This window comes from Diabrotica virgifera, chromosome 8, assembly GCF_917563875.1.
Source record: "Diabrotica virgifera virgifera chromosome 8, PGI_DIABVI_V3a".
Classification (NCBI taxonomy): Eukaryota; Metazoa; Arthropoda; class Insecta; order Coleoptera; family Chrysomelidae; genus Diabrotica; species Diabrotica virgifera.
Genome location: NC_065450.1, coordinates 200,990,591 through 201,018,374, shown reverse-complemented (window position 1 = coordinate 201,018,374; position 27,784 = coordinate 200,990,591). Strand labels below are relative to the sequence as shown.

At 35.0% G+C, this 27,784-nt stretch overlaps 1 protein-coding gene across 1 annotated transcript in view; it reads left to right on the top strand.

Moving 5' to 3' along the window:
• Nucleotides 1-27,784, top strand: part of LOC114328256 (nose resistant to fluoxetine protein 6-like) — a 142,069-nt gene that overhangs the window by 70,221 nt on the left and 44,064 nt on the right. The window contains exons 4-5 of the mRNA XM_050659611.1: nt 6,999-7,204; nt 15,716-16,031. Of these exons, the coding sequence (XP_050515568.1) occupies nt 6,999-7,204; nt 15,716-16,031 (522 nt within the window). The remainder of the gene's footprint in view (nt 1-6,998; nt 7,205-15,715; nt 16,032-27,784) is intronic.

The window sequence follows — 27,784 nt, the reverse complement described above, 5'->3', positions numbered from 1 at the left end:
GGAATGTTGTATACAAATTAAAGTACGGTAACGGTACTTTTTAATAGTGATATAAAATACAGGGTATCCCATTTAAATTTTACTGAAAAAATAATGTACCTACTTGAGTTTTAACTCACCCTTTATTAGATATAAAATAAATTAGCAATATCAATCATTTTTAAAAATTTTGACAATAAATAAAATATGGCATCAATAAACCATTGCCGTTGTGCTTATTTTTATTTATACAGTGAGTTGAACTTGTTACGATTTTCATATAAAATTGGTTATAACTTTGTAAATACCCTGTATAACATACCCAACCTTTATATTTTGAAAGTAACAGGATCTATTTGTTTACGATGAAAACTAGTTATAATTCATTGAAGGGTCTAAAAGGGTCTAATGTACACAATGGTCCCCTCTTCAACTTGTTGTGGTCAACTTATCGCAGCGTCTAAACAGCGTTTCAACCTCAACAAATCACAGCAACTTGTCATCACAACTAGTTGCTGGACTTATCGCTGTGTTTAAACGCCCCTTTAAGCGTCGCGTCGTTTAAACACAACGATAAGTCACAGCAACTAGTTGTGATGACAAGTTGAAACGCTGTTTAGACGCTGCAATTCAATGCGATACCACCTTCAACCCAACTCCAACTTTGATAAGTTGTGCGATGCACCGTTTACACACAATGATAAGTTGCAACAACTCGATTGACCTTGATAAGTTGTTTGATTTATCGCTGTGTTTAAACGACCCTTTTTATATTACGCACATTATACATTGTTGTTTGGAGGTAGGTTATTTTCCGGACATTTGGAAATACGCTTTGGTAAAACCACTACCCAAATCAAATAAACATGAATCACTTAATGATCTTCGCCCAATAAGCATTCTACCGGGACTGTCAAAAATTTTAGAAAAGGTTATTTATAAACAGTACGATTATATTTTTAGAAATAATGTAGTTACGTATATACAATCAGGCTTTAGAAAAGAGTTTAGTACAACGACCCTGCTTCTTGACTTAACAGATAATATACTTCGATCATTTGATGAAGGAAAAGCAACCTCAGTCATCTTGCTTGATTTTTCTAAAGCCTTCGACACTATTGATCACGCTCTTCTGTGTGCTAAATTGAAATATTTTGACCTCCTAACAGTTTTTCAAATTTTATTTGGTAAATCGTTATCAAAAGGTCATAATCGATAATAATTCATCAGAATTTGCATCAGTCACTTCAGGGGTGCCTCAAGGTTCGGTTCTTGGTCCTCTTCTTTTTTCAATATATATTTCCGACCTGTATAAATCTTTAAATAATTTGAAATTGCACTCTTTTGCAGACGACACACAACTGTATTTCTCTTTTGAACCAACTCTGTAAATCAAGCGTCACAAAAAATAAATCAGGATTTGGAAGCTATATGTACTTATTCCACTAGACATAATCTTAAACTAAATGCTAAAAAATGTAATTCTTTGTTATATTGTTCAAAAAATTATAAAGCCACTGTTCAGGATAACTTAAAACTAATTATAAAAAATGAATCTCTAAAAAATATTAATAGTTGCAGGAGTCATATACAGAGAGAGTCTGTAATTTGGAATAAATTCAATATCTCAAATACTCATTGTTTTTTTGAAAAATGCTCAGACCCGTCGATTATTATTTCAAATTGTCTTTTTTGAGATACAATAATAATGTATACAGGGTGTCCCAATTTAGAGATACGACGTCATCGTTGATTTTCTTAAATGGCAACACTGTCATTTTAATAGCTATTTTGATAGGGTGTGTAAAGTTATACAAAACTGCAAAATATCAAATTTTTATTCTCCACCATTTACAAGATAATAGAAAATAACAAAGTTATGTCTGTCATTTGGAATAAATTCAATAATTAAAATACTAATTGTTCTTTTTTGAAAAATTCCCAGACCCGTCGATTATTATTTCAAATTGTCATTTTTGACATACAATAATAATGTATACAGGGTGTCCCAATTTAGAGATATGACGTCATCGTTGATTATCTTAAATGGCAACACTGTCATTTTGATAACTATTTTGATAGGGTGTGTAAAATTATACACAACTGCAAAATTTCAAATTTTTATTCCCTACCATTTACAAGATAATAAAAAATAACAAAGTTATGAAAAACAAGTAATTAAATAATAATTGAATTTAATTATTCAACTAAGCAAATACTCATAATGTTGCCCTCAATTATTATCAAATTGTCAATGGGCAACGTTATGAGCATTTGCTTAATTGAAATAATTAAATTCAATTATTATTTGATTACTTGTTTTTCATAACTTTGTTATTTTTTATTATCTTGTAAATGGTAGAGAATAAAAATTTGAAATTTTGCAGTTGTGTATAATTTTACATACCCTATCAAAATAGTTATCAAAATGACAGTGTTGCCATTTAAGAAAATCAACGATGACGTCATATCTCTAAATTGGGACACCCTGTACACATTATTATTGTATGTCAAAAATGACAATTTGAAATACTAATCGACGGGTCTGAGCATTTTTCAAAAAAACAATTAGTATTTTAATTATTGAATTTATTCCAAATTACAGACATAACTTTGTTATTTTCTATTACCTTGTAAATGGTAGAGAATAAAAATTTGATATTTTACAGTTGTGTATAACTTTACACACCCTATCAAAATAGCTATTAAAATGACAGTGTTGCCATTTAAGAAAATCAACGATGACGTCATATCTCTAAATAGGGACACCCTGTATACATTATTATTGTATGTCAAAAAGGAGAATTTCAAATACTAATCGAAGGGTCTTAGCATTTTTCAAAAAAACAATTAGTATTTGAGATATTGAATTTATTCCAAATTACAGACTCTCTCTGTATAACTGTACGCTACGATTTGCAGAGCACGTCACCCTTTTAGTAAAAAAGTGCTATTAGTCGAGGAAATGAAGCTGAAAAAATGGCAATACCTCGCAATTTTTTCGTCCAGCATTGATTTGTACAAAAATTTGGGATTAGGCTCATTTCACCCTCTAGTTCATTTTCTATATTGAGCCGTTGTACGCTTTTGGTTTTTTAAGGGTGAAAACTACCCCTAATTGTTAAACATTATAAAATAACATTTTAAACTTTAATATTGTCAACATTTGATTCTAATTAGAACATAATAAGTGTTTCATGCTTTAAGATATACTATCATAATATTTCAACCCTTAAAACCACCCTTCTTGGAGCTATATATAAAAAATCACTTATCCTAAAAGAATAATTTCGGCTTGCATCGATTTACATAAAAATTTAGGATTAGGATCATCTCAGCCTGTGGTTCATATTCTATAACATGCTCAAGGGCGTCGATTATTTTCAGAGGTGTAAACTACCCTTATTGTCAAAAATTATATAAAAACGTTGTAAACTTTAATATGGGTAAAATTTGGTTTTGATTTGCTAAAAATAATGATTGTTTTATGCTTTAGGATATAATATCATAATATTTCAACCCTTAAAAACTACTCTTAAGAACATTACAATTTTTATAAGTAGATAATTTAATAGATCTATACAGAAAAAAAGTAGAATTAATGAATTACAAAAACATTTATTTACACAAAAATACGAATTTAAAAATATGTAAAAGTACAAATACAGATAGTTTTTAAGTCATCTTCCAGTATACGAACCAGATCGGTGGTATTATACACGCATTGAAAATGTTCCATAAGCGGACTATTCGAATATTTCGAAAAAAAAATTCGTTTTATAAACATAAAAAACGGCGATAAAAGGTTTTTTCGAAAATGATTTTATAGGATTTTTGAAGAACTATAAGACTGTGTAAATTAAATTTCGTTGGATCCCTTACTTTTTAATTGGGGCGGGTTTAGAGGGTTCCAATAAGGCGGTGTTTGCTCGTAAATAGAGGTTTTAAACAGCTATACTATTACCTGTAATGAAAATATATGCACAATATAATTTTAGTTATTAAAAAGTCTTTAATTTAGTAATCTATCATTTTTTTCGTATCTCCAGCATTTTCGGAGATATTTTGAATTAAAAGGTGAAAAATACGAAATTGCAAAAATCAATTTTTCTTTAAACTCCAATTTTTCTAAAATTAGGGCTTTTAAATAGGTCAAACTTCTTGGGTGTATTGGCAATACAAATATACAGGGAATTTCAGAAAGTTGAAGACCAGTTTTTAATTAGGAGGGTAGTTAGAGGGGGTTATTTTCACCGAATTTTTCGTAGAAAAAAGCAGGAACTGACCTTTTTTTGATCATAAGTCGTCTATTTTCACGTTAGAAATTTTTTATTATTATTTTTTGAAAGATTTAATTGTATAATTGCAAAAAAAATATATTTAAGTTTTCTTCGAAAAATGGAAAGTTTTCCCGTTATTTGGCTTTGAATATTTCAAATTATGCATTTGACGAAAAAAGCTAACCTTTAACATACCGTATCTCGGTTTGTGTTGGTCTTAAAGATATTATAGAAAAAGAATTTAGTTTGCGTTACTAAAAGGTATAATTTTGATATCTACAGTTTTTTTTATTAAATGCATATTTTTCGAGGTATTCTCAGAAAACTCTCTAAAAAAGTCGATTTTTTCGACGAAAAACTGTTACTTTCAAGCGCGAATAACTCGAAAAATATTAGTTTTACGAAGAAAATGTAAAAAACATTTTTTTCTTACAATTAATTTTTACATCGATTTACATGGTTAAAGTGTAATAAAAAATTCCCACCCCCGAGATGGGGTGGCAACCACTCCCAAGGTTTTAGCGTACAGCCGCATGATATAGAAAATGATTCTTGGGCTATTCCCTACCTTCTGTGAAAATTTCAAGTAAATCCATGCTGGACGAAAAAATTGCGAGCCAAAATGCTTCATTTCCTTTATTATATTTAGTTATGCGTCAACTATATAAATAGAAGTAAAGGCATTTTAAACTTTAAATTGCGTAAGTTACTTTGTGAAAACTATGGTAATATCAATTCTTAATTATGGGCTCTTGGTATTTTATCCTTGCTTAGATCAAGTTACGAAATTAAGGTTGCAAAAAATTCAAAATAATTGTTGCAGATTTGTCTTTGGCATAAGAAAATATGATCGTGTATCATGCAAAATAAAAGAACTTCAATGGTTAACCATAGATAATTTATACAAATATCACCTCGCCTCTTTGATATATTGAATTATTTCGTCGTCAAATCCTATTTATTTAAGGAACAAATTAGTATTTCGTGGAGATGCTCATAATCTGGATCTGAGATATCCTCATAGTCTTATGCTGCCAAGATATAGACTAGCTACTTTCCAGCGATCGTTTACTTACAATGCTGTTTTAGCGTTTAATAGTTTAACAATTTTAAGAGGTAAATCTCTTGATTTCATGAAGCGGCAGTATAAGAAATTTTTTTACTACAATCGCAGTAACCTTATTATTATTATATGGTCGTTATTGTTACCGTTATTTTTGTTTTTTTAATCATTCATATCATTTATCACATAACATCACAAATTATTTTCTGATGTCATCAGATATCCGGCCTATCTGTTTAACATGCCAGTGCCAACTTACCGTGAACCACATTATTACCGAATGTCATCAGTTCAGTGTAGTAAGACAACAGCTCAAACTAAAACCGCAGCTATGTGACATTCTAAGTGATACCAACCAGTTAGACAGAGTTCTTCAGTTTTTAAAAAATATATCATTGTATCATAAACTTTAATTTTTTTTTATGACATAACTTGTTAATGCTCTTTAATTATACCTCTTGTAATCTTGTTTGTAATCGTCCCGTGCGAGTGGCCATAGTTGCCGAGCACGTTAATGTAAATAAAAAAAAATTATTTTCTTTATATTATTTTTCCAGTAGCCACATGACTATTTCTATTATTTCAATATTATATAATTATTTATGTCAAATTATAAATCACTTTATGTCAAATTATTTCAAACTAACTTTGTAAATTTAAGGTTAAGTGGAGTAGCTCTAGCTAGACTTCACCTCATGTATCTCGTCCCTCTAAGGGGAAAATCCACTCATCCCAGATACCTAGGGTATCAAAAGGATTGAGCTCTGGTGGGACTCTTTCCGTGTTATCGAGCGCTAGGTGACTTGGTACGCCGGAGTATCTCCCAAAAATTTTCGCACGCATCTGGAGGTCGAGAGTAGCACAGCTTTCTGCATAGTCTTGTAAAGATGTTCATTTAGACCCAGCTTTTTGATGTTTTCTATGAGGTTCTTTGGAATGACTCCAGTAGTAGAAAGAATAATAGGTATTGTCTGGGTACTTTCCATTCTCCATTGTCTCCTTATTTGTATTTCGAGATCTCTATACTTGGCGATCTTTTCGTTGTGCTTAACACGCAGATTATTGTTGTTAGGTATCGCCACCTCTATTAATGTTGTTTGCCTAGTAAGGTTATTAACTACATAGTATGAGATCCGGTCTATTGTGTGCCACTGTTTGGTCCGTGAGCACAGTGCGATCGCAGTATAGCTTGTAGTTGTCGTTTTCAAGCATTCTATCAGGGACGTATTGATAATAAGGAAGATGGTCGGTTTGGAGAGAAGTCCAAGTTTGTTAACTAGTTCTTGGTGGAGAATCTTTCCTACTGAGTCGTGGCGTTCTTTATAATCAGTTCCGACAAACGCCTGGCAGCCCCCGGTAAGATGTTGGATGGATTCTTGGGCTTGACATCCATATCGGCATTTGTCGTTTTGGGCCTGAGGATCTTTTACAATGTACTTCAGGTAATTTCTAGTTGGAATAACCTGATCCTGAATGGCAAGTAGGAAACCTTCTGTCTCGGGAAACATCTTTCCTGATACCAACCAATAGTTCGACGCTCTACTGTCGACATATTCTTGGTTGACCTCATTGAGATGCCGTCCATGCAGTGGTTTACCCATCCAGGTGCGAAAAAGGCAATTTATTATTATTATTATTATTTATAGTTGTTTTTATAACTTTTGGTCGTTTTTTAGATAAACAGAGCTCTGTTTAACAACAGCATAGTCCATTGGGCTGTGTGCTTGCCATCAAGTTGTTCGACTAATGACACGGAGGTCTTGACACAGGAAATATTCGCATTGTCGTTGCCAAATTTTGACGTCGTTTCTGTATATGCAGATCCAAAAAAATGCGAATATCAGAAACCGCTGCCAATTAAAACAGAGGAGATCATTTATGGGTAAGTAAACACAAAATTACAAAAAACCTTAAACTTAAAAGGGAAATCAACCCCCTCTGTGGCTCAGTGGTAAGAGCGCTTACTTTTGGATCGAAAGGTCCGAATGGTCGTGAGTTCGAATCTCACCAGGGTCAGAAATTTTTCGTTTATTAAAAATTAATAGATGAAAATAGTTTCTGTCCTTGTGGGATTAGTACTCACCGGAGGGACTGCAGACGTTCGGATACAATTAGCGTATCTTTGCAAAGACAATGACGTCGACTTTGCAAAGTAACAAGACACTTACTCAACACACACACTACACGTGACACTAGGTACCTAACTGCAACAATTAACCGTATCTACCATGCCAATGGCCATTAGTTGTCGAGGCATTAGCTAAATAAAAAAAGGGAAATGTCAGTAGTTGGCTATATACTATAGTTATTTTTGCTCAGTGTTATAACCAATTAACAATAGACCAGGCTAGTGATATGCCACTCAATGACTGATGAGACACTGAACCTAGTAGAAGAACGAAGAAAAATTAGAAACAACGCTGCAAATCCAACAGAAACTGAAAACAAGATAGCAGATGTAAACAGACGCATAAAATCATCAAGTAGAAGAGACAAAAATAATCACATTAAAGAAATATGCAAACAACTAGAAGAACACGCCGACCGTCAAGAATCTAGAGAACTGTTTGCCAAAGTGAAATACTTAACTAAAGAGTTTAAACCACAAACGCAGGTCATTAAAGATAACTTGGGAACGATCATCACCAATGCAGAGGGCATAGCAGCGACATGGAAACAATACTGTGAAATGCTGTTTCATAGTGACCATGAAGACGTGAATCCAGAAAAAATAAATGACGAAAAGGAACCACATATTTTAAAATCGGAAATAGAAACCGCAATAAAAAAATTGAAAACTAGAAAATCTCAAGGAGAAGACGGAATCACGGCGGAAGCACTTAAAGAAATGGGAGACATAGGAGTTGAAGTGATGTTCAAACTGTGTAATGAAATCTGGAACACAGGAAAATGGCCAGATGATTGGTGTAAGCTTACTTTCATACCCATTTATAAGAAAGGCTCACCAACTGATTGTAATAACTACCGCACTATAGCCCTGATATCCCACGCAAGTAAAGTCCTTCTAACTATAATTAACGAGAGATTAAAATCAATACTTTTACCACAGATCCCACAAGAACAATGTGGATTTGTCCCTGGAAGAGGCACACGAGAACAAATTCTTAATCTCAAACAAATTATAGAAAAATCTAGAGAATTTAATCTAGAAACATATTTGTGCTTCGTCGACTACTCGAAAGCGTTCGATAATGTAAAGTGGCATAAAATGTGGGGAATACTGAGACATGGGTACCCCCGAACAGCTAATATACCTGCTGAAACAACTGTATATCAACAACACAGCAAACGTAAGAGTCAACAACACATACTCCGATAATTTTAAACTAAAAGCCGGTGTTCGTCAAGGATGTATTATCTCTCCCACGTTATTCAATATATATAGCGAACACATCATGCGCATTGTATTCGACGGATGACTAGGAGGAATATCAGTCGGAGGCCGAAAAATCAGCAATCTCCGCTATGCCGACGACACTTTAGTACTAGCATCATCAACAAATGAACTTGAATACATCATGTACAGACTAGATACTATTAGTCGTGAATATGGACTTAAAATTAATGTACAGAAGACCAAGGTAATGATAATCGATCGAATTAGAAATAACCAGCCGGAAATACGAAACGTAGCGGGGTTTGAAGTGGTAAGCCGTTTCAATTACTTAGGTTCTGTTACCACAAACAATGGTGGATGCGAAGAAGAAATACGCCGATGCCTTACAATGGCCAGATCAGCAACGGTCAAACTCACTAAAATATGGAAAGATACGGCCATAACCAGGAACACGAAACTGCGCCTGGTACGGACGCTTATCTTTCCTATCGCTACCTATGCTTCAGAAACTTGGACCATTAAAAAGTCCGACTCGCGACGTATAATGGCCTTTGAAATCTGGGTATACCGTAGAATGATGCGCATACCCTGGACAGCACATCGTACAAATATCTCAATATTATCAGAACTCGACATCAACACTAGGCTTACCACCACCATCAACCAAAATATATTGAGGTACTTTGGACACCTTACCAGACGAAGAGAAGGCATGGAGAGGTTGGTAGTTGAAGGCAAGGTAGAGGGTAAAAGAACTCGAGGAAGATCGCCACTCCGATGGTCAGACCAAATAAAATGCGCCACCGGTTACTCTCTGCCTGCGGCAGCACACCGCGCCCAGGAGAGAGAAGAATGGATAGCAACCATTCGTCAAATACCATAACGTCACCACATCCTTACGAAGGATAAAGGATAGAGGAGGAGGCCTCTAACCAGGGGCTCCGATGAGGAAACGGTTATTCCGAAATACGTATAAGCACATAGTAGAGGCTCTGTACTGTAATCAAATCTGAACCATCTTTTCTTTTCTTTTACTTTATACTTTATTCACCTTTGGTGAATATTTAAGGAAATAGTTCGCTAAAATTATTATCACGGTGAATGACAGGACGTGAAATGCAATTTAGATTTCCCTTGTCGAGTATTTCGCCACTCTGTTATGCTTTATTTTTCCAACTTAAAAAACTCAGAGGATAAATAATTTCGAATTTTATTTCCTGACTTGTTAGATTTCTTATTTTTCTGTTCCACTGTAAGCTAGAACGTCCTCTTTTCCTCTTTCTTTATTGATTTCAATTTACAAGTTCCCAGCGGTATTCTTGTCTCGTTCATCCTTCGCATATTATCTATACCAGAGTAATTTTCGTTTTTCTGTATCGTCATTTAGTGTCTCCTTCACATTCATTCGTTCTTTAATTCGTTAATTGCTAACTTTGTCCATTCGTGTTAATCTATAGCTTCTTCTCCAAAACAACATTCTATTGCATTTATTCTGTTTTCTATTCTTTTTTGTTCAACGACGTCTCTGAGAATCATCACATGTGTCCAGTGGAGCACATTAGGAGAACAACGAATGGTAGTAACAATCAGCATCACTACTTGGGAAAACGTATTCATAACGAAATTATTCAGCTCCTCTATGACCAAATCAAAAATAAAATTTTAAACTTTTTGAAATCAGCACAGTATTATAGCATAATTTTAGATTGTACATCCTGATATTTCTGGAGTGGAGCAGATGACTATTGTTGTACGTTTTGTCGATTTAGGTTCTGTTCTTCACAAAGTGTAAAAATTGCAGAACATTTTCTTAAATTTGTGCCTGTACTTGCGCAACCACTAGCTTGGGACTTATAGAAGTTATTTTACAAAAACTGAATGAACTGGGAATACCTTTGGAAGATATGAGAGGACAAGGGTATGATAATAGGGCAAAAATGAAAGGGAAGCACTTAAGAGTTCAAAACAAAAGTTTGAAAATAAATCCTAGAGCATTTTTTGTCCCATATTCTAGCCTAGCCATGCACTTAATTTAGTCGTGAACGATGCTGCTAAAGCCTCACAGTTTGCAGTTTCTTTCTTTTCCTTAGTGACAAAAATTTACAACTTTTTCTCAGCATCTATTTATCGTTGGGCTGTACTGAAAAATCATATTTCTAGCCTAAAATTGAAACTTTTCTCCGAAACTAGATGGGAAAGTAGAATTGATGCCATTACTCCCATCAGATACCAAATTGAAGAAATCTACAATGCTTTTGTAGAAACGACTATCAATAAAAACAACGATAAAATGGTTGCTCATGAGGCTAGCTGTTTAGCAAATCAAATTCGTGATTTTACTTTTCTTTGCTCTGTGGTAATATAACATGATATTTTACTACACATCGGCGTAGTCAGCAAATCACTGCAGAGTATTGATATGGGAGTATATCAAGCTGTAAGTTTATTAGAAAAAACGGAAATCCATTTTAGGTCTCTCAGAAGTGATAAAAAGTGATTAAAATTCCAGAGCTATTTGACAGACGCAAAAGAGCTATCATCAAAGTTAGAAATCGAGAATCCGAAAATTGGAGGCACAGTAATAGAAGAAAGAGAAAAGTGAAAAATGATATTAAGTTGAGTTCTATTTAAAAATTATAGACACAGCCGTTAATGCATCAAGTGATAGATTTCAGCAAATGTAGAGCCATGGTGAAATTTTTGAGCTTTTGGGTCTACCCAGGGCGGCAAATTCCCTAGGGCCGGGCCTGGATGGAAATAAATAAAGGAGGCCTATTGTCAACAATGGACAAATTGGAGGTGATGGATGATGATGATCATCTACAAAAACAAGCTATTAAAACCGCTTATAGTAAAAAAGTCAGAAGTGATTTCAGTGTGATTATACCATGTATTTTTGCGTAATATTACATCGTTTTCAATTTTTATTGGTTAATTGCCTGTAATTAAAAAAACTGTTTTATGTTAATGTTAATATAATTTATATTATTTAATTTACACGATTACGCACAACGCTATCAAGCAGGATTTAAAAATAGGCAGATTCACCAATGGGTAAATTTTTATGTTAAAAATGAAAAAGTCGGCACGTGTGAACCAAAATATTAAACTAAAACATATTCTTTAGCAAAAAAGTTTCGATTTAGTGAATTAAAATTAATTAACTTTTAAAATTACTAAATTTTAAGGATTTCTTTAACTCATATGTAGAAAAAGCATTCGCAGTCAGTGGCGGATCCAGAAATTTTTTTGGAGGGGGGTTATGGATCTTGAGGATGATTTAATTACTTTTTTCTGATGCAAGGTCACTTAGTCTTAGGTCACCCCTAGGATAAGTGAGTTTTCAATTATTTTTTGGATGGGCCTAAGTTTTTTTTTGTTTGACAGTTCTCGGTTTTTTTTTGTTTTAGGATTATTGAATTGATATTTATTTTCGTTTGGGGGGGGTCATGACTCCGTGACCCCCCTCTGGATCCGCCTCTGTCGTAGATGCAGTTGCAGATTCTAATAAGGGTATTAAAGTAAACGGCATATTTACTAGGTACCAACATTATAGTAGGGGAGGGAAGTATGCTATATTTGCAGTTACTCGAGCGTTACACGGACCTATTGGGTTGTGAAGATTAGGTCCTAAAATCAAAAAAAGTTAAGTTTTCCATTTTAGTGGAGACTTTCCATTTTTTAATTTAATTTTCCATTTCCAACAATCGTTTTTTCCGATTATAGCGCCATGTATCCATAATTCGAAAAAATGTCTCGAATAAAAGTTATTACGTAAAGAATCCAAATCGGCAATAAAAATAAGGGCTCCTATTTAAGATTTTAAAGTAACCCCCCACCCCACCTGCGTGGGGGTCATGTCTGGTGTCATTTGATAGATTTTTAAAAATATTGAATACGTTTATTTTTCAGTTTTTCGATCTGATGTTAATTTCGCGACATATCGCGGGGTTCCTATTTAAAATTTACCCCCACCCCTCTCCGTTGGGGTCGTGTTTGGTATCATTCGATAGATTTGAAAAAAATATTCAATACGTCTTTTTTAGTTTTTCGATCTGACGTTCATTTCGCGAAATATTCGCTTTTTTTGTGAAATTTTGTGACTCGACCATTTCCTTACGCTCCGCTCCGCTCAAACCATCCAATTTTTGAAATATACACTGTTCTGCGTGTACTTAACTTACCTAATCTTAATCTCACGATTTCGAGTTTTTCTAAGGATAGATCTTTTTTCGGTCCCCCCTTAACGAACTCCCCTGTGTTAAAAGCCAATATATGGTAGGTCGGGGTACATTTACAGGGTACAAGGTTTCTCCTTATGTGATTTTCTGACGCGCTCGAGTAACTGCAAAAATCCCCGCTTGGGCTCCCCTACCCTTAAGCATGCCGATGGCACAGCAATAGTGGTTAGATAGCATCGAAGATCTTCAATGTCTTGTAAATGATCTAACTCTTGCATGTGAAGGGGTTTGAAAATATATTATCAAGAAGACAAAAACAATGATTATAGGTAGAAATAATTACCCAAATGCTATGATATTTATGTAGCTGGAGAAGAAGTCGAGCAAGCCAGGTAGTTTAAACTACTTGGATTGTTGTCTGCTAAACGATAGTTATAATCCTGAGACTAAAATAAAGAGCGGAGTAGAATAAACCGGAATAAACCATAAATGCTTTTTTGAAACCTTATAAATTTCTTGTTGATCGCAAGTTGAATTTCAACCTGAGACACAAGATGCTAAAGTATTACGTTTGGTCTGTTGTCTTGCACGGAATGGAAGAATGGACGTTAAAGGCCAGATCCTTTAACAAACTTGAATTCGGGAGTGCTCCTCGTAACATTCAACGTGTCTTGGTTTTTGAAGATATTCTTCTTTAGGCGCGATTCGATTGAGGGTAAAATTCTACATAAATCTGCACGCCTGCGCAGACAGTATGTACACAGAAAGTATGTAGTTCAGTGCTAATCTTTCATGATAGATATGTATGTATCTGTAACCGTACAAATAAGTCATTAAAAGAATATATTAGTGTTTTTAGGAAATGTATTATTTATTATAATTCTTGTGTTTTTGGATTTGTGTTTCTCTGTAGTAAAATAATAAAATATTATGTAAGCATAACATTTTTACAATATATGTCGCCGTGTTGTGTAATTATATCAGAAACTTACATGTCAGTTACAACGACCTCGCTGGAGTAGTTGGTAATGCGTTAGCTCTGAGATTGGAATGACGCGGGTTCAAATCCTGGGCGATTCATATTTTTTTGTTATTTTTGGTTGTTTTAATAAAAATTTTTTGAAAGTGGTAGATAAGAAAGTTAGTTTGATTTTTAAATAAAATACAAATAACCTGTCAAGTATATTTACTTCGTTTAAATTACCTATTATATAATAGAAGAATATCTTCTTACGTGCGTACAAAGTACACACACATTATTTTTTTTATTTCTAGTGCATCTTTATTGTGATTTTAGTATAGGATTAGAAGGAAAGCAAGAGGGTAAGAGATATCTGGAATATAAAAAGATGTCATGGCTGAGCAATATTCGTCAATGGACACTATGGACAGGTATCCACAGTCATAAAATACTTCTAAATCCTGCTAAAAACAGAACTGACTGTCTAACATCTCACCTGACAAGACTATGTATGGTGGACGCCTACGCAGGAATGCACGTCACCTTAAGAAGAAGAAGCAGTGAGATGGCTATGATTTGTGTACAGGAGTTGATATCTATTCGCTGTGAGCCGATGAGTAGAGGGGATTTGACAGTTTTCGCCAGCGCTGTTAGTGGCAGTTTTGTGCATTGAATTTGAACAATTTTATCAGAAAAGTACAAGTTTCAAACCGCTAACGATATTATTTATATTATTTTAAAGTGCGCATGCGTGTTCTGACAATTTATCCAATTTTCTGACAATTTCAGGTACCCGCGAACGCAACTATTATTTCTCTTAAGTGTAATCCTGAGCAAATAATACTGTTGTAATATACACTCACTGGCACAAAATTTCGCCACAAAAAATTTTTGATTAAGTTTGACAATTTATAACTTTATTATTTGTACTCCGATTTTCAAGATTCTTGCATCAATTTGTAGATACATGTATTGATGTCGTTTGTTATTATACCGGTAACAAAAAAATGGAAGTGTTGTATTTTCTCCTAACTTTAAAAAATTCTGTGGAAAAATTGGAGGGCTGATTTCGTTTCATACTCCTTTTGTGTTATCCTGGAGGTATCACTAAGGTTCTGTTTTTTTAATTATCTGAATATCTCTTTTCTTGTAAGAACTGTAAATAAAAACACTGCTTTGAAGGTTTATTTAATTAAAAATATCAAGCGCACTAAAATTAACAACAAAACAAATCAATTCAATAGCGGGTATGTCCACCTCTTGCAGCAACGACTTCTCGCAATCTGTTTGGCATCGAATAAAGATGTGTTATACCTGCCTGGGGAATAGCCCGATATTCCTCTACCAGGGCCATAACTGTACCCAATTTTCTGGAGGCCTAGGATGACGGCGAATAGCTTTTTATAATTCATCCCATAAATTCTCAACAGGATTGAGATCTGGGCTGCATGCGGGCCATTCTAATCTTATCAATCCAACCTCTATTTTATGAGTCAATCAGTGTTTGTATTTACAAAAAATGGGACAGCTCTTACAAGAAAAGAGATATTCGGATAATTCAAAAAACAAAATTTTAGTGATGCCTCCGGGATAATATGACAGGACTATGAAACAAAATCCAAAGTCCATTTTTCCACAGAATTTTTTAAAGTTAGGAGAAAATATAACGCTTCCATTCACCCCTGAATAACGTCATGCAAGCAAAATTTTTTGTTACCGGAATAATACCAAACGATATCAATACATGTACCTACAAACTGGTGCAAGAATCTTGAAAATCAGAGTACAAATAATAAAGTTATAAATTATTAAACTTAATCAAAAATTTTGGGTGGCGGAATTTTTGTACCGGTGAGTGTATTATAGAAAAATGATAAAATTCTATTCTTTCAGGGTAATTGTCGGCCTCTTCCTAATGCTCACCGTTCTTGCCACTATCCTACATTGCTGGTTCCTTAAGCAAATCAGAAAAACCACAGTTTACAACGTAGATGCCCTCAGACAACAACGTTCCAACAAAATTGTGGAGGCCTTCGTCTGTTTCTCTCTAATAAACACCACAAAAAGGTTTTTCCACACAAAACCCAGCGACTTGAACCTGGAATCGATATGTGGTATTAAGTTCCTGTCTATGATAATCATCATCGGAGGGCATTCTTTGATATTCTTCTTTGGAGGACCGATCGCCAATACAAACTTCTTTCTAGAGGTGAGTAGGTAATATGTTACATTAATAAAATACGATAATTATTGCACCATTTTTTTTATTTCACGTCAACATAATGAAGTAAATATGTGTTCAGTTGTGATTAACGGAATCAATTAACTTACAATTAAAATAAGTGTAAAAACAACAACTTGTCAATAATATAGAGATTTTGCACCTCTTATTTTGCAATTCCGTTATGGTTATCGTTACACTACGTCTGCGCAGTAGCGAATATATGATCCGTTATCGTTATTAAACATAAGGGATTCCGTAATTTACGGAGGTTTAAAGTAGTGCTTATCGTTATCGTTATAGTAATGGTTAAATTGCTTTGTTGCCAGAATGTAAAAAAATCAGTAAAATTACATTTACATAGATTCTAATTTTGATTACCTATAAATTAAAATATCAAAAACTGTTCAAGTATATGCTTAAAATTACAATAACGTTGTGAAGTGAGGTTATATTTAAATAACGATAACGATGACACGAAAAACCTACTTACAGGCTGCAAAAACTCTGCTTTTTAACGTTGCCGTAATCGTTATGCTTAAGAGGAAACAGTAGCAATCAACAGGTAGCGAAAACGCGTTCCAAGATTGCGGCTGTAATTTTGAATATTTTTTCGAGATATTTGGCACACGTATTCGTCATATAATAAAGAATGGCGGTACAGATGAGCCTAATTTAAAAAATATATTGATATGTGGAAATTACTCTGTAATTAAATATAATATTAAAAAAACGAGCCTCTACCGCCATTAAGAAGAACAAAAAAATACACTTTCTTTAAATAAACTTTTTTATCCGATGCCTACATTTTGTGTCATTTTGGAACTACTAATGAAATAAAAAATTTTAGTAGTTCCAAAATTACACAAAATTTAGGCATCGGATAAAAAAGTTTATTTGAAGAAAGTGTATTTTTTTGTTCTTCTTAATGGCGGTACAGGCTCGGTTTTTTAATATTGTATTTAATTACAGAGTAATTTATTATATTACGAATACGTGTGTCAAATATCTCGAAAAAACATTCAAAATTACAGCCGCAATATTGGAACGCGTTTTTGCTACCTGTTGATCGCTATTGTTTCCTCTTAATAAAGTTAACCATAGCGGAGCCAAAATCAGCGGTTATTTTAAGAGGTGCAAAATCTCTCTATTATATTTATTTATGTCGGTAAAATAGAGTGAATATTGCTCGAAAGAGGGTTTGTTATTCTTTGCAAGTGTGGTGGTGTGTCCGCGCCGGGTGGTTGCTGTGATTATACTGAAAAAAAAACACATGACTGTGGTTTTACGTTGAAGACTAATTTATCGACATAAATAGGCTGGTCCTTTATCTGATGTTATGCTTAAGAGGAAACAGTATCGATCAATAGGTAGCGAAAACGCGTTCCAAGATTGCGGCTGTAATTTTGAATAATTTTTCGAGATATTTGGCACACGTATTCGTCATATAATAAAGAATGACGGTACAGAGCCTAATTTAAAAAATATATTAATATGTGGAAATTACTCTGTAATTAAATACAATATTAAAAAAACGAGCCTGTACCGCCATTAAGAAGAACAAAAAAATACACTTTCTTTAAATAAACTTTTTTATCCGATGCCTACATTTTGTGTCATTTTGGAACTACTAATGAAATAAAAAATTTTAGTAGTTCCAAAATTACACAAAATTTAGGCATCGGATAAAAAAGTTTATTTGAAGAAAGTGTATTTTTTTGTTCTTCTTAATGGCGGTACAGGCTCGGTTTTTTAATATTGTATTTAATTACAGAGTAATTTATTATATTACGAATACGTGTGCCAAATATCTCGAAAAAACATTCAAAATTACAGCCGCAATCTTGGAACGCGTTTTTGCTACCTGTTGATCGCTATTGTTTCCTCTTAATAAAGTTAACCATAGCGGAGCCAAAATCAGCGGTTATTTTAAGAGGTGCAAAATCTCTCTATTATATTTATTTATGTCGGTAAAATAGAGTGAATATTGCTCGAAAGAGGGTTTGTTATTCTTTGCAAGTATGGTGGTGTGTCCGCGCCGGGTGGTTGCTGTGATTATACTGAAAAAAAAAACACATGTCTGTGGTTTTACGTTGAAGACTAATTTATCGACATAAAGAGGCTGGTCCTTTATCTGATGTTTTAAAAACTGAAAACATTTCTGTCACGATGCGTCCTCGAATGCATTCAAAAAGTGATTCATTGGCATAAGGTCTGATAAGGTTTACTATTTAATGGGGAATTTTTAAACTGAGACTGAACAGGCCATGCCATTACCATCTGGTTTCGTATAGAAAGAATTGTGAATTTTAAATGACCCATATTATTTTCGTTTGGAAAAGAAAGTTAATATTTAAAATTAGCAATTAAAAAAATAATAAATGAAGCGTGTTGCTATATATGTTATTAAGAGGCTTGCTCAATTGAAACTCATCTTTGGCCCAGAAAAACTGTGTTGACAAATATACAGGGTGGGGCATTAGTGTGACAAAGTCCAATTACTCGTTTGTCGTAAGATATACGAAAAAAAGTTATTTAGGTAAAAGTTGGGGTAAAGATAGGAACATAATTTTAAAATATTTTTAAACATACAGGGCCTCCCATAATGACAGGGTGACACAAACTTATGTTTTTTTTAAATGGAACACCCTGTATATTTTTACACTTTTGGATTCTCCTCGATGCCTTCTTTAATTAGATATAGGGTTTTGTAATATTATACGAGGTAGTTTAAAAGATAATTACGTTTTTTATCAATTTCGTAGCAACATTCGCACCCTGTAGAATTGTAGCTTAAAATGCATAAATGATGAAACCTTAGACATTATCGTAGACTTGTTTAACACAGTGTACAAAACAGGAAACATACCAAAACAATGATTACTCTCAACCTTTTGTGCTATCCCTAAAAATACAAACGCTAAAGATTGCAGTGAATACAGAACAATATCATTAATAAGTCACATTCTCAAATTATTCTTGAAAATAATACATGGTCGTATAAATAAAAAACTAGAAGAAGGAATAGATGATAGTCAGTTTGGGTTCAGAAACGGACTAGGAACGAGAGGCGTTATTTGCTTTTAATGTGTTAGCTCAAAGATGCATGGACATGAATGTGGATGTGCATGTTTGTTACGTTGATTTTGAGAAAGCTTTTGACAAAGTAAGACATGAAAAATTAGTCCAAATTCTAAAGACAAAAAACATAGACAAAAGGGACTTACGAATAATAACAAACCTTTACTGGAATCAAAGAGCACAAATTGTAATAGATAACGAACCCAGTCCAGAAATTGAAATCAGGAGAGGAGTTCGGCAGGGATGTATTATGTCTCCATTACTCTTTAATGCATATAGTGAAGCCATTTTTGAAGAAGCATTGCTATCTCAAAGTGAAGGAATAATAATTAACGGAAGATCTATTAACAGCATAAGATATGCAGATGACACCGTGATTAAGGCAAGCTCTGCTGAACAACTCCAACTACTACTAAACAAAACAAACAATTTCTGTGAAGAATATGGACTAAAAATGGATATCTTCTTCTTCTTTAAGTACCGTGCCCAAATTTTTAGGCGTGGGTAGCTTCCATAACAATTTGCCGATATCGTTCTCGATCTTGTGCGGCATGTAACAATTGATCTGCTGATAAGCCAGTCCATTGACGAAGGTTTCGGAGCCATGAATATTTCTTTCGACCAATTCCTCTTTTTCCGTCGATCTTTCCATTGAGTATTAACTGCAGCATCCTGTATCTGCTACCTCTCATTATATGCCCCAGATATTCAAGTTTTCTCTTTTTTTTTTCAAGTTTTCTCTCATTCCATTTCAAAAATGGATATAAAAAAGACCAAATACATGATAATAACTAAGAAAACAAACATACAAACAAGCATACATTTGGGAAATGTACCGATAGAAAGGGTTGATAAATATAAATACCTAGGAACCTGGATTTCAGAGAAAAATGATCAAAAAACAGAAATAAGGACCAGGATAGAAATAGCAAGAAATGCGTTTGTAAAAATGAAAACAGTTCTCTGCAACAAAGACCTTAGCTTAGAACTGAGAGTAAGAGCTTTGAGATGCTACGTGTTCTCGATACTACAATATGGACTTGAAAGCTGGACATTAAAGCAAGAACACATAAATAAGCTACAGCCATTTGAAATGTGGTGTTACAGAAGGATGTTTAGAATAGCATGGACACAGATGAAAGCGAACACGGAAGTACTGCGAGAAATGGGTAAAGAATGCGAAATAATAAACACAATAAAAATAAGAGAGTTACAATATCTGGGACACGTAATGAGGGGACCTCGATATGAAATGCTAAGACTGATAATACAGGGAAAGATAAGAGGCGGAAGGAGTATAGGAAGAAGGAGAGTGTCATGGTTAAAGAATTTAAGGGACTGGTTTAGATGCAGTTCTATAGAACTCTTTAGAGCAGCGGTGGATAGAGTAAAGATAGTAATGATGATATCCAACCTCCGATTAGGAGACGGCACTTGAAGAAGAAGAAGAATTGTAGCGATTTGACATCAAAATTTCGATTTATGTTCAAACGATTTTTAATATAGTCTATTATTGTTATACATTATTAATGTAGCGAAATGTATAATTTTAATATACAGGGTTGGTCGAAACTTGGAATGAGTATTTTCGGAGTTTTTTTAAATGGAACAACCTGTATTTTAGTATTGTACTGAGATGATATTTTATGGTACTTTTTTATTTCTTAAGCATTCCCTAGATATACCTAAGTGCTTTAATTTGTGAGTTATTCGTGATTTTTAAGCCAAAAATTAATTGCAACAAAAATTACGTGAAATTTTATTAGGTGGCCGTGAAAATATTCAATTACAAATAGTTTTTCGAAAAAAAAATACAGATTAATCTAGACTGATCCTTAATTTATTAATATTGGATGACATATCAAAATACCTAGGTACTTAGTTAAACTTTTTGGTGCGTTAAATATTAATAAAAAGATACAATGTTCTACCTAGTTGGCTATGACACTAAATTTGCTTAAATATTTGATATTATACTATTTTTATAGTTCCAGTAGTTTTGTTACCATTACTAATACGAATTTTTCTAATGAGGAACTGATTAATATGGTTTTGTAATAGGAGAGTATAACAAAAATGTGGTACTAGCAATAAGAATTTATCATCAGGAATTCCCTGATAGACGACAACCAAGAAGAGAAACTTTTGAAAGTGTACTAAAACGGTTTCAACAGACTAGACACTTGGATTATGAGAACGGTCGTACTAACATGCAGATCCTCAGTAACACTAAGGATTATATTATTTAATTCATTTTATCCATTTACAATAGTTTTTGTTCGATCAGTTTTTCTGGTAATCTAAGTGTCCAATCCGTTGAAGCCGTTCTAGTAAACTTTCAAAAGTTTCCTTTCTTGGTTGTCGTCTATCAGGGAATTGCTGAAGATAAATTCTTATTGCTCTTAGCACAGTTTTGTTATAATACAGTTCTAGCACAAAAACCATATTAATCAGTTCCTTATTAGAATAAATTCGTATTAGTAATGGTAAAAAAGCAACTGGAACTATAAAAATAGTATAATTAGCGTCATAGCCAACTAGGCAGAATATTGTATGTTTTTATTAATATTTTACGCACCAACAAGCTTAACTAGGTACAGGTATTTGATATGTTATTCAATATTAATAAGTTAAGGATCGGTCTAGATTAAACTGTATTTTTTTTTCGAAAAATTGTTTTTGATTGAATATTTTCACGGCCACCTAATAAAATTTCACGTACATTTTGTTGCAATTAATGTTTGGCTTAAAGAATTGCGATTAACTCACAAATTAAAGAACTTAGGTATAGGGAATGCTTAAGAAATAAAAAAGTAGGTACCATAAAATATCAGCTCATTACAATACTAAAATACAGGGTGTTCCATTTAAGAAAACTCATAAAATACTAATTCCGAGTTTCGAACAACCAAGTATACTAAAACATTTTGCTATATTAATAATGTTCAAGAATAGTAGCCTATATTAGAAGTCGTTTGAACATAAATGAACAACAACCTTACTGAACAACCTAGTATATACGCTGGTTAAAGAATTTTTGTGGCTGTCACATCCGCCAGCTCCAAGTCGGAGATGCCAGCTACCGCTCACTGCGGCCACAGTTCCGGCAAAGCATCTTTCCAGTCCAAAGTACCTTTGCCACAGCAGAGTTCCAACTCACTCCATCGCATAACTGCCGTTTGAGTTCTTTGCCGGTTCAGTACACCGAGTAGAACTGATTTCATAATAATGTAACAAAATAATTATTGACCTACCCTCGTATACCAGCTCCCGTCTCCGCACAGACAGAACACTATCGATGTTTCGAGATACGCCGATGCAGCGCCGATGACGTGCAAGCGGTCGAGTCACATGGACATAGCTGGAGATATATAGATATTTCTGGAATATCTGTATCGCATATATAAATAGGACATATTTGTAAATAGAGTTTAGTTTTAAGCTAAAAGTTGTAAAGTAAAGTGTATAAGATAAATTCGTCTGTAACTTATATAAATAAAGTCGTATATAAATTACGAACCGCTAGTTTTATTGTAATTAGAAGTAATTACACTAATCACGCTACAGTTGGTGTCGGTGTTCGGTTAACTTAGTGCGATATAAATAAGTGAATTACAGAGAGACTTTAAAAGACTTTTGAACTTTATTCGTCGGGAATAGTTAAAGTGCGTTGATTGTTCGGTATTCGGAAAGACTGTTAAAAGACATTTTGGAAAGTACGTGTGTGCCGACCAAAGATGTTGCTACAAGAACTTACAGTAAAACAGCTCCGTGAACAGCTCGAGGAACGGGATCTGGACAGCAGTGGGCTCAAGATAGTCCTACAAGCACGACTCGAGGATGTCCTCACGAAGAACGGAGAAGACCCAAAGACGTTCCACTTCCAGTCAGCAGAACAAGTAATCTTATCGAAATTAAAAACTGTTTCTGAAACGATCGATGAAACTTCTAGAAGAAGCGACGAGAAACTTGAAGAAGTTAGTAGAAAAAGCGACGAGAAATTCGAAAATGTTGCTAAAAGATTCGATGAGACTTCTCAAATAATTAAAGAGGTCTGTAGGCAAAACAACGAAAAACTAGAAGAAGTTTGTAAACAGAACAATGAGAAATTTGAAGAAGTTTCTAGAACATTCGATAAGATGCAGAAAAGTGTAGAGACCGTAGAAGAAAAGATCAAACAGCTAGAGAGCAGGATAACCGATACAAAAGTACAACCATCAGTTAATGCAGCAACGTTAGATCCTTTAGTGAAAGATGAACTACCGAGAGACGAAACGTCGCATAATATGAGATTCAAATTACCACCATTTGATGGAAAGTCCTCTTGGTCCATATATCTTAGACAGTTTGAAGCTATTGCGACCGCCAATCATTGGACCGAACAAGAAAAGGCTGTTTCCTTGACTGCTGCTTTACGAGGTGATGCTGCAGATATATTAAGGTCAATTCCCAAGGGTCAAGAAAATTGTTACCAGACCTTGTTCACTCGTCTAGAAAAGCGCTATGGAGATGCCCATCTACAACAAGTATACAAAGCACAACTGCGAAGTAGAAGTCAACGAGCAAGTGAGAATCTGCAAGAATTTGAAGCAGATGTGGCTCGTGTGGTGCGGTTGGCTTATCCAGAGGTGCCAGACAGCGTTTTAGAAGAAATTGCAGTAGATACCTTCGTCAATGGGCTGAAAGATAATGAACTACAGAAAGCTTTACGACTAGCAAGACCGAAAGTTTTAGATGAAGCACTTGCTATTGCCTTGGTACACGAAGCAGCTAGCCAAGCTTCACGAAACAATGGAGTAATAGCCATGGAAAAAGGCGATAAGAGAAAAGATGAACGTTTGGTGGAAATGGTACGGAGGGTGATTCGTGACACGATGCCGAAGAGACGCGTGAAGAGGGCTGGAAGAGTTCGTTCAAATATAGATGCTTCCTCGATACGGCCATGCGGTGAAAGTTGTAATCACCGGCTTAGAGTAGAGGAACAGCGTTGCCCTGTGAGACGAACTACCGTAGTTAATGAACAATGGCAGCCCCAACAGTTACAACACGCCCAAGAAGATGATCCATGTATAAAAAGAGTATTGGATTGGATGCGTCGAGGTGAGAGACCTAGTTGGCAAAACATTAGTGCATGTAGTCCGGAAGTCAAGGCCTACTGGAGCCAATGGAATTGCCTGATACTAAAAGATGATCTTTTGTACAGAACCTTTGAGAACGATGATGGTACAGAATCTAAGCTTCAGTTGATTGTACCTAAAAGTAAAGTGTCAGAAGTATTGCGTCAGTTGCATGACGGTACATCAGGTGGACACTTTGGTATTACGAAGACTCTGCAAAAGGTTCGAGAACGGTTCTATTGGGTGAACTGTAAAGATGATGTAAGAAGATGGTGCCAGAAATGTGAACTGTGTGCATCCGGTAATGGTCCAGTTGGTAAAAAGAGAGCACCCATGAGACAGTACAATGTTGGAAGTCCTATGGAAAGAGTAGCAATCGACATTGCAGGTCCATTTCCAGAAACCGATGCTGGAAATAAATACATTCTGGTAGCCATGGACTATTTTACGAAATGGACCGAGGCCTATGCATTACCGAATCAAGAAGCTGCTACCGTTGCAGAGGTACTTGTTAAAGAATTCTTCAGCCGATTTGGTGTTCCCTTGGAGATCCACTCCGACCAAGGGCGAAACTTTGAGTCAGCTCTTTTCCAAAACGTTTGTAAATTGATTGGTGCCAATAAGACCAGAACAACACCCCTGCATCCTCAATCAGATGGAATGGTCGAGAGGATGAACCGAACGATGGGTAAACACTTGTCCAAAGTTGTATCTGAACATCAGCGAGATTGGGACCAACACATTCATTTATTCCTGATGGCCTACCGCTCGGCCGTGAATGAAACTACAGGTCAAACACCAACCTGCCTGATGTTGGGTCGTGAAGTTCGTTTGCCCTGCGACCTAGAGTTTGGCTGCAGACCTTCCGAGGAATATGTTGCAGGCGAAGAATACGTAGACCGCCTGAAGTTACGAATGAACAACATTCATGAACTTGCCCGACAACACATCCAGATAGCCAGTGACAGAATGAAAGATCAATATGATTCTCGCTGCAAGAATGAAAGCTTCGAAGTAGGTGATCTTGTCTGGCTTTATAATCCACAACGTCGTCGAGGCCTGTGTCCTAAACTGCAAAGACAATGGGAAGGTCCATATGAAGTTAAGAAGAAAATAAATGACGTAATATATAGAATTAAGAAGTTGCCAAACGGTAAACCAAAAGTTATTCACATAAATCGTCTTGCACCATATGCTGGCTCAAATGAAACAGAAGAAGCACGAGTCCTCCAACAGGAGATGAAAGATGCACCACAGCCAAGTTTTAAGGAATTTATGTCAAATTACGCAGAAAGAAAGAGTGCTAGATTCGGCGTGACCACAGAAGTTCAGCAAGATCTGTTTGGTGTTCCAGAAAACGTCTCTCTAGCCCACTGTGTTGCCCAAGACCTCGAGATGACTAAAGGAATCTCGTCCGTATTCAATAGAAAGTTCGGCCGCCTGGACGAGTTAAGGAATCAACAACCTAAAATTGGAAGAGTATTGCGATTGGAAGATGGTCCTCGATCTTTGCTGTATATAGTGACCAGGAAGTCTTATACGGACACGCCAAGCTACGAGAACATATGGCGTGCTCTAACTAATTTGAAGAAAATGGTCTGTAATTATGACATCAAAGATTTGGCTTTACCAAAAATTGGCCATGCAGTAGAAAATCTGGATTGGAAGATTGTGAGAAGCATGCTGGAAGTGATCTTCAGAGAAACTGGCGTACGGATTACTGTGTGTTGCATGAACCCGAAGATGTCATACCCTTCAAAGACAGTAGACTGTTACTTCTTTTCTAGGGGTGTATGCAGAGCTGGAGAATCCTGTAGATTCCGCCATCCTGGGCCATCTAGAGTTGCTGATCGGGACGCTCAGATCTTAAGAGGGAAGCAGTGTAACAAAATAATTATTGACCTACCCTCGTATACCAGCTCCCGTCTCCGCACAGACAGAACACTATCGATGTTTCGAGATACGCCGATGCAGCGCCGATGACGTGCAAGCGGTCGAGTCACATGGACATAGCTGGAGATATACAGATATTTCTGGAATATCTGTATCGCATATATAAATAGGACATATTTGTAAATAGAGTTTAGTTTTAAGCTAAAAGTTGTAAAGTAAAGTGTATAAGATAAATTCGTCTGTAACTTATATAAATAAAGTCGTATATAAATTACGAACCGCTAGTTTTATTGTAATTAGAAGTAATTACACTAATCACGCTACAATAATAATAGAGTTTATTTGTAGCAACTAATACATAATAAATAAACCCAGTTTCTTACTGAAGTTGTTAGTCAAATAGACTACAACTTGTGCGTGAGCGTGAGGGTTAAATTTTGATTAAGCGTATTAAATAACATTAATTTATCTTCTAGGTTAACAAAAAACGGAATCAAATATAGTCTTTTTCGATCATCTAACTTCAATTTTTGGTCTCCTCTTCTCACCTAATTCAGTTACTGTTAAATTTTGTTTATGGGACCTCCGAAAATCTCTCATAATATTCAAGAAAGGATTGCAAACAATTTCTGATGGGATTCTTCTGACGAACTTCGTTTTCTGTAAGAATTATAATTTTTGAAGGTGTTTTATCCATTTTTACCATAATTTTCACAATTTAAACATTTGTAAGTGACATTTGTAATAAATCATTTTTGACATGATTTATCATTCGATTCTCTTCTTAAGTACACTCTCGGTAACCATCACTCCTTGGCTTCATCGGAGAGGTGGCACGTAGTGGGGTTGCGCTGGGATGGAAACGCGTTCGTTCCTCTGTTGACGAGCTGTCGAACGCCGGGTGGACAGCACATGTGTTGTTAATCCTACGGATTTTTCCGTAGATCTACGGATTTTCGAAATTATTTCGGATTTTCGGATATCGACCACATTTCTACGGATTTTTCAGCTGCAGCCATCAAGAAGCTAAAATGGGGATTTTTTACTATTTTTAAGTATCATTCTTCTCCTTTTTTGGTCTATCAAGTACCATTCTTCTTCTTTTTTGGTCTGTCAAGTGCCATTCTTCTTCTTTTTTTGGTCTGTCAAGTGTCATTCTTCTTTCTTTTTGGTCTGTCAAGTGTCATTCTTCCTCTTTTTTGGTCTGTCAAGTGTCATTCTTCTTCTTTTTTTCTGTCAAGTGTCACTTTTCTTCTTTTTTTTTGGTCTGTCAAGTGTCATTTTCTGCACTACGAATTTTTACGGATTTTTGAAGCATCCTCTACGGAAATATTCAGTTGCGTAGTTAACAACACTGGACATAGTTACAAGAGATCGTCCTAGATTACAGTGGGACGGACAACTAAAGACAGCAATGGAAAAAAGAGACCTAACTGAAGAAGATATTATGAAAACACATGTCGATTGGAACGTAGTGAACGGCAAACAGAATATACTTATTGTGTAAAGCCGCCGATAAGTAAGTGATAAAAAATCGAGCTCATCGATCGATGGGACACTACAAAAATAGAGGTGGGAACGCATTATCTACACATTCCCGACATCCCAATAATTGACATAGTATGTAACTATATAATAATTGTCATTACC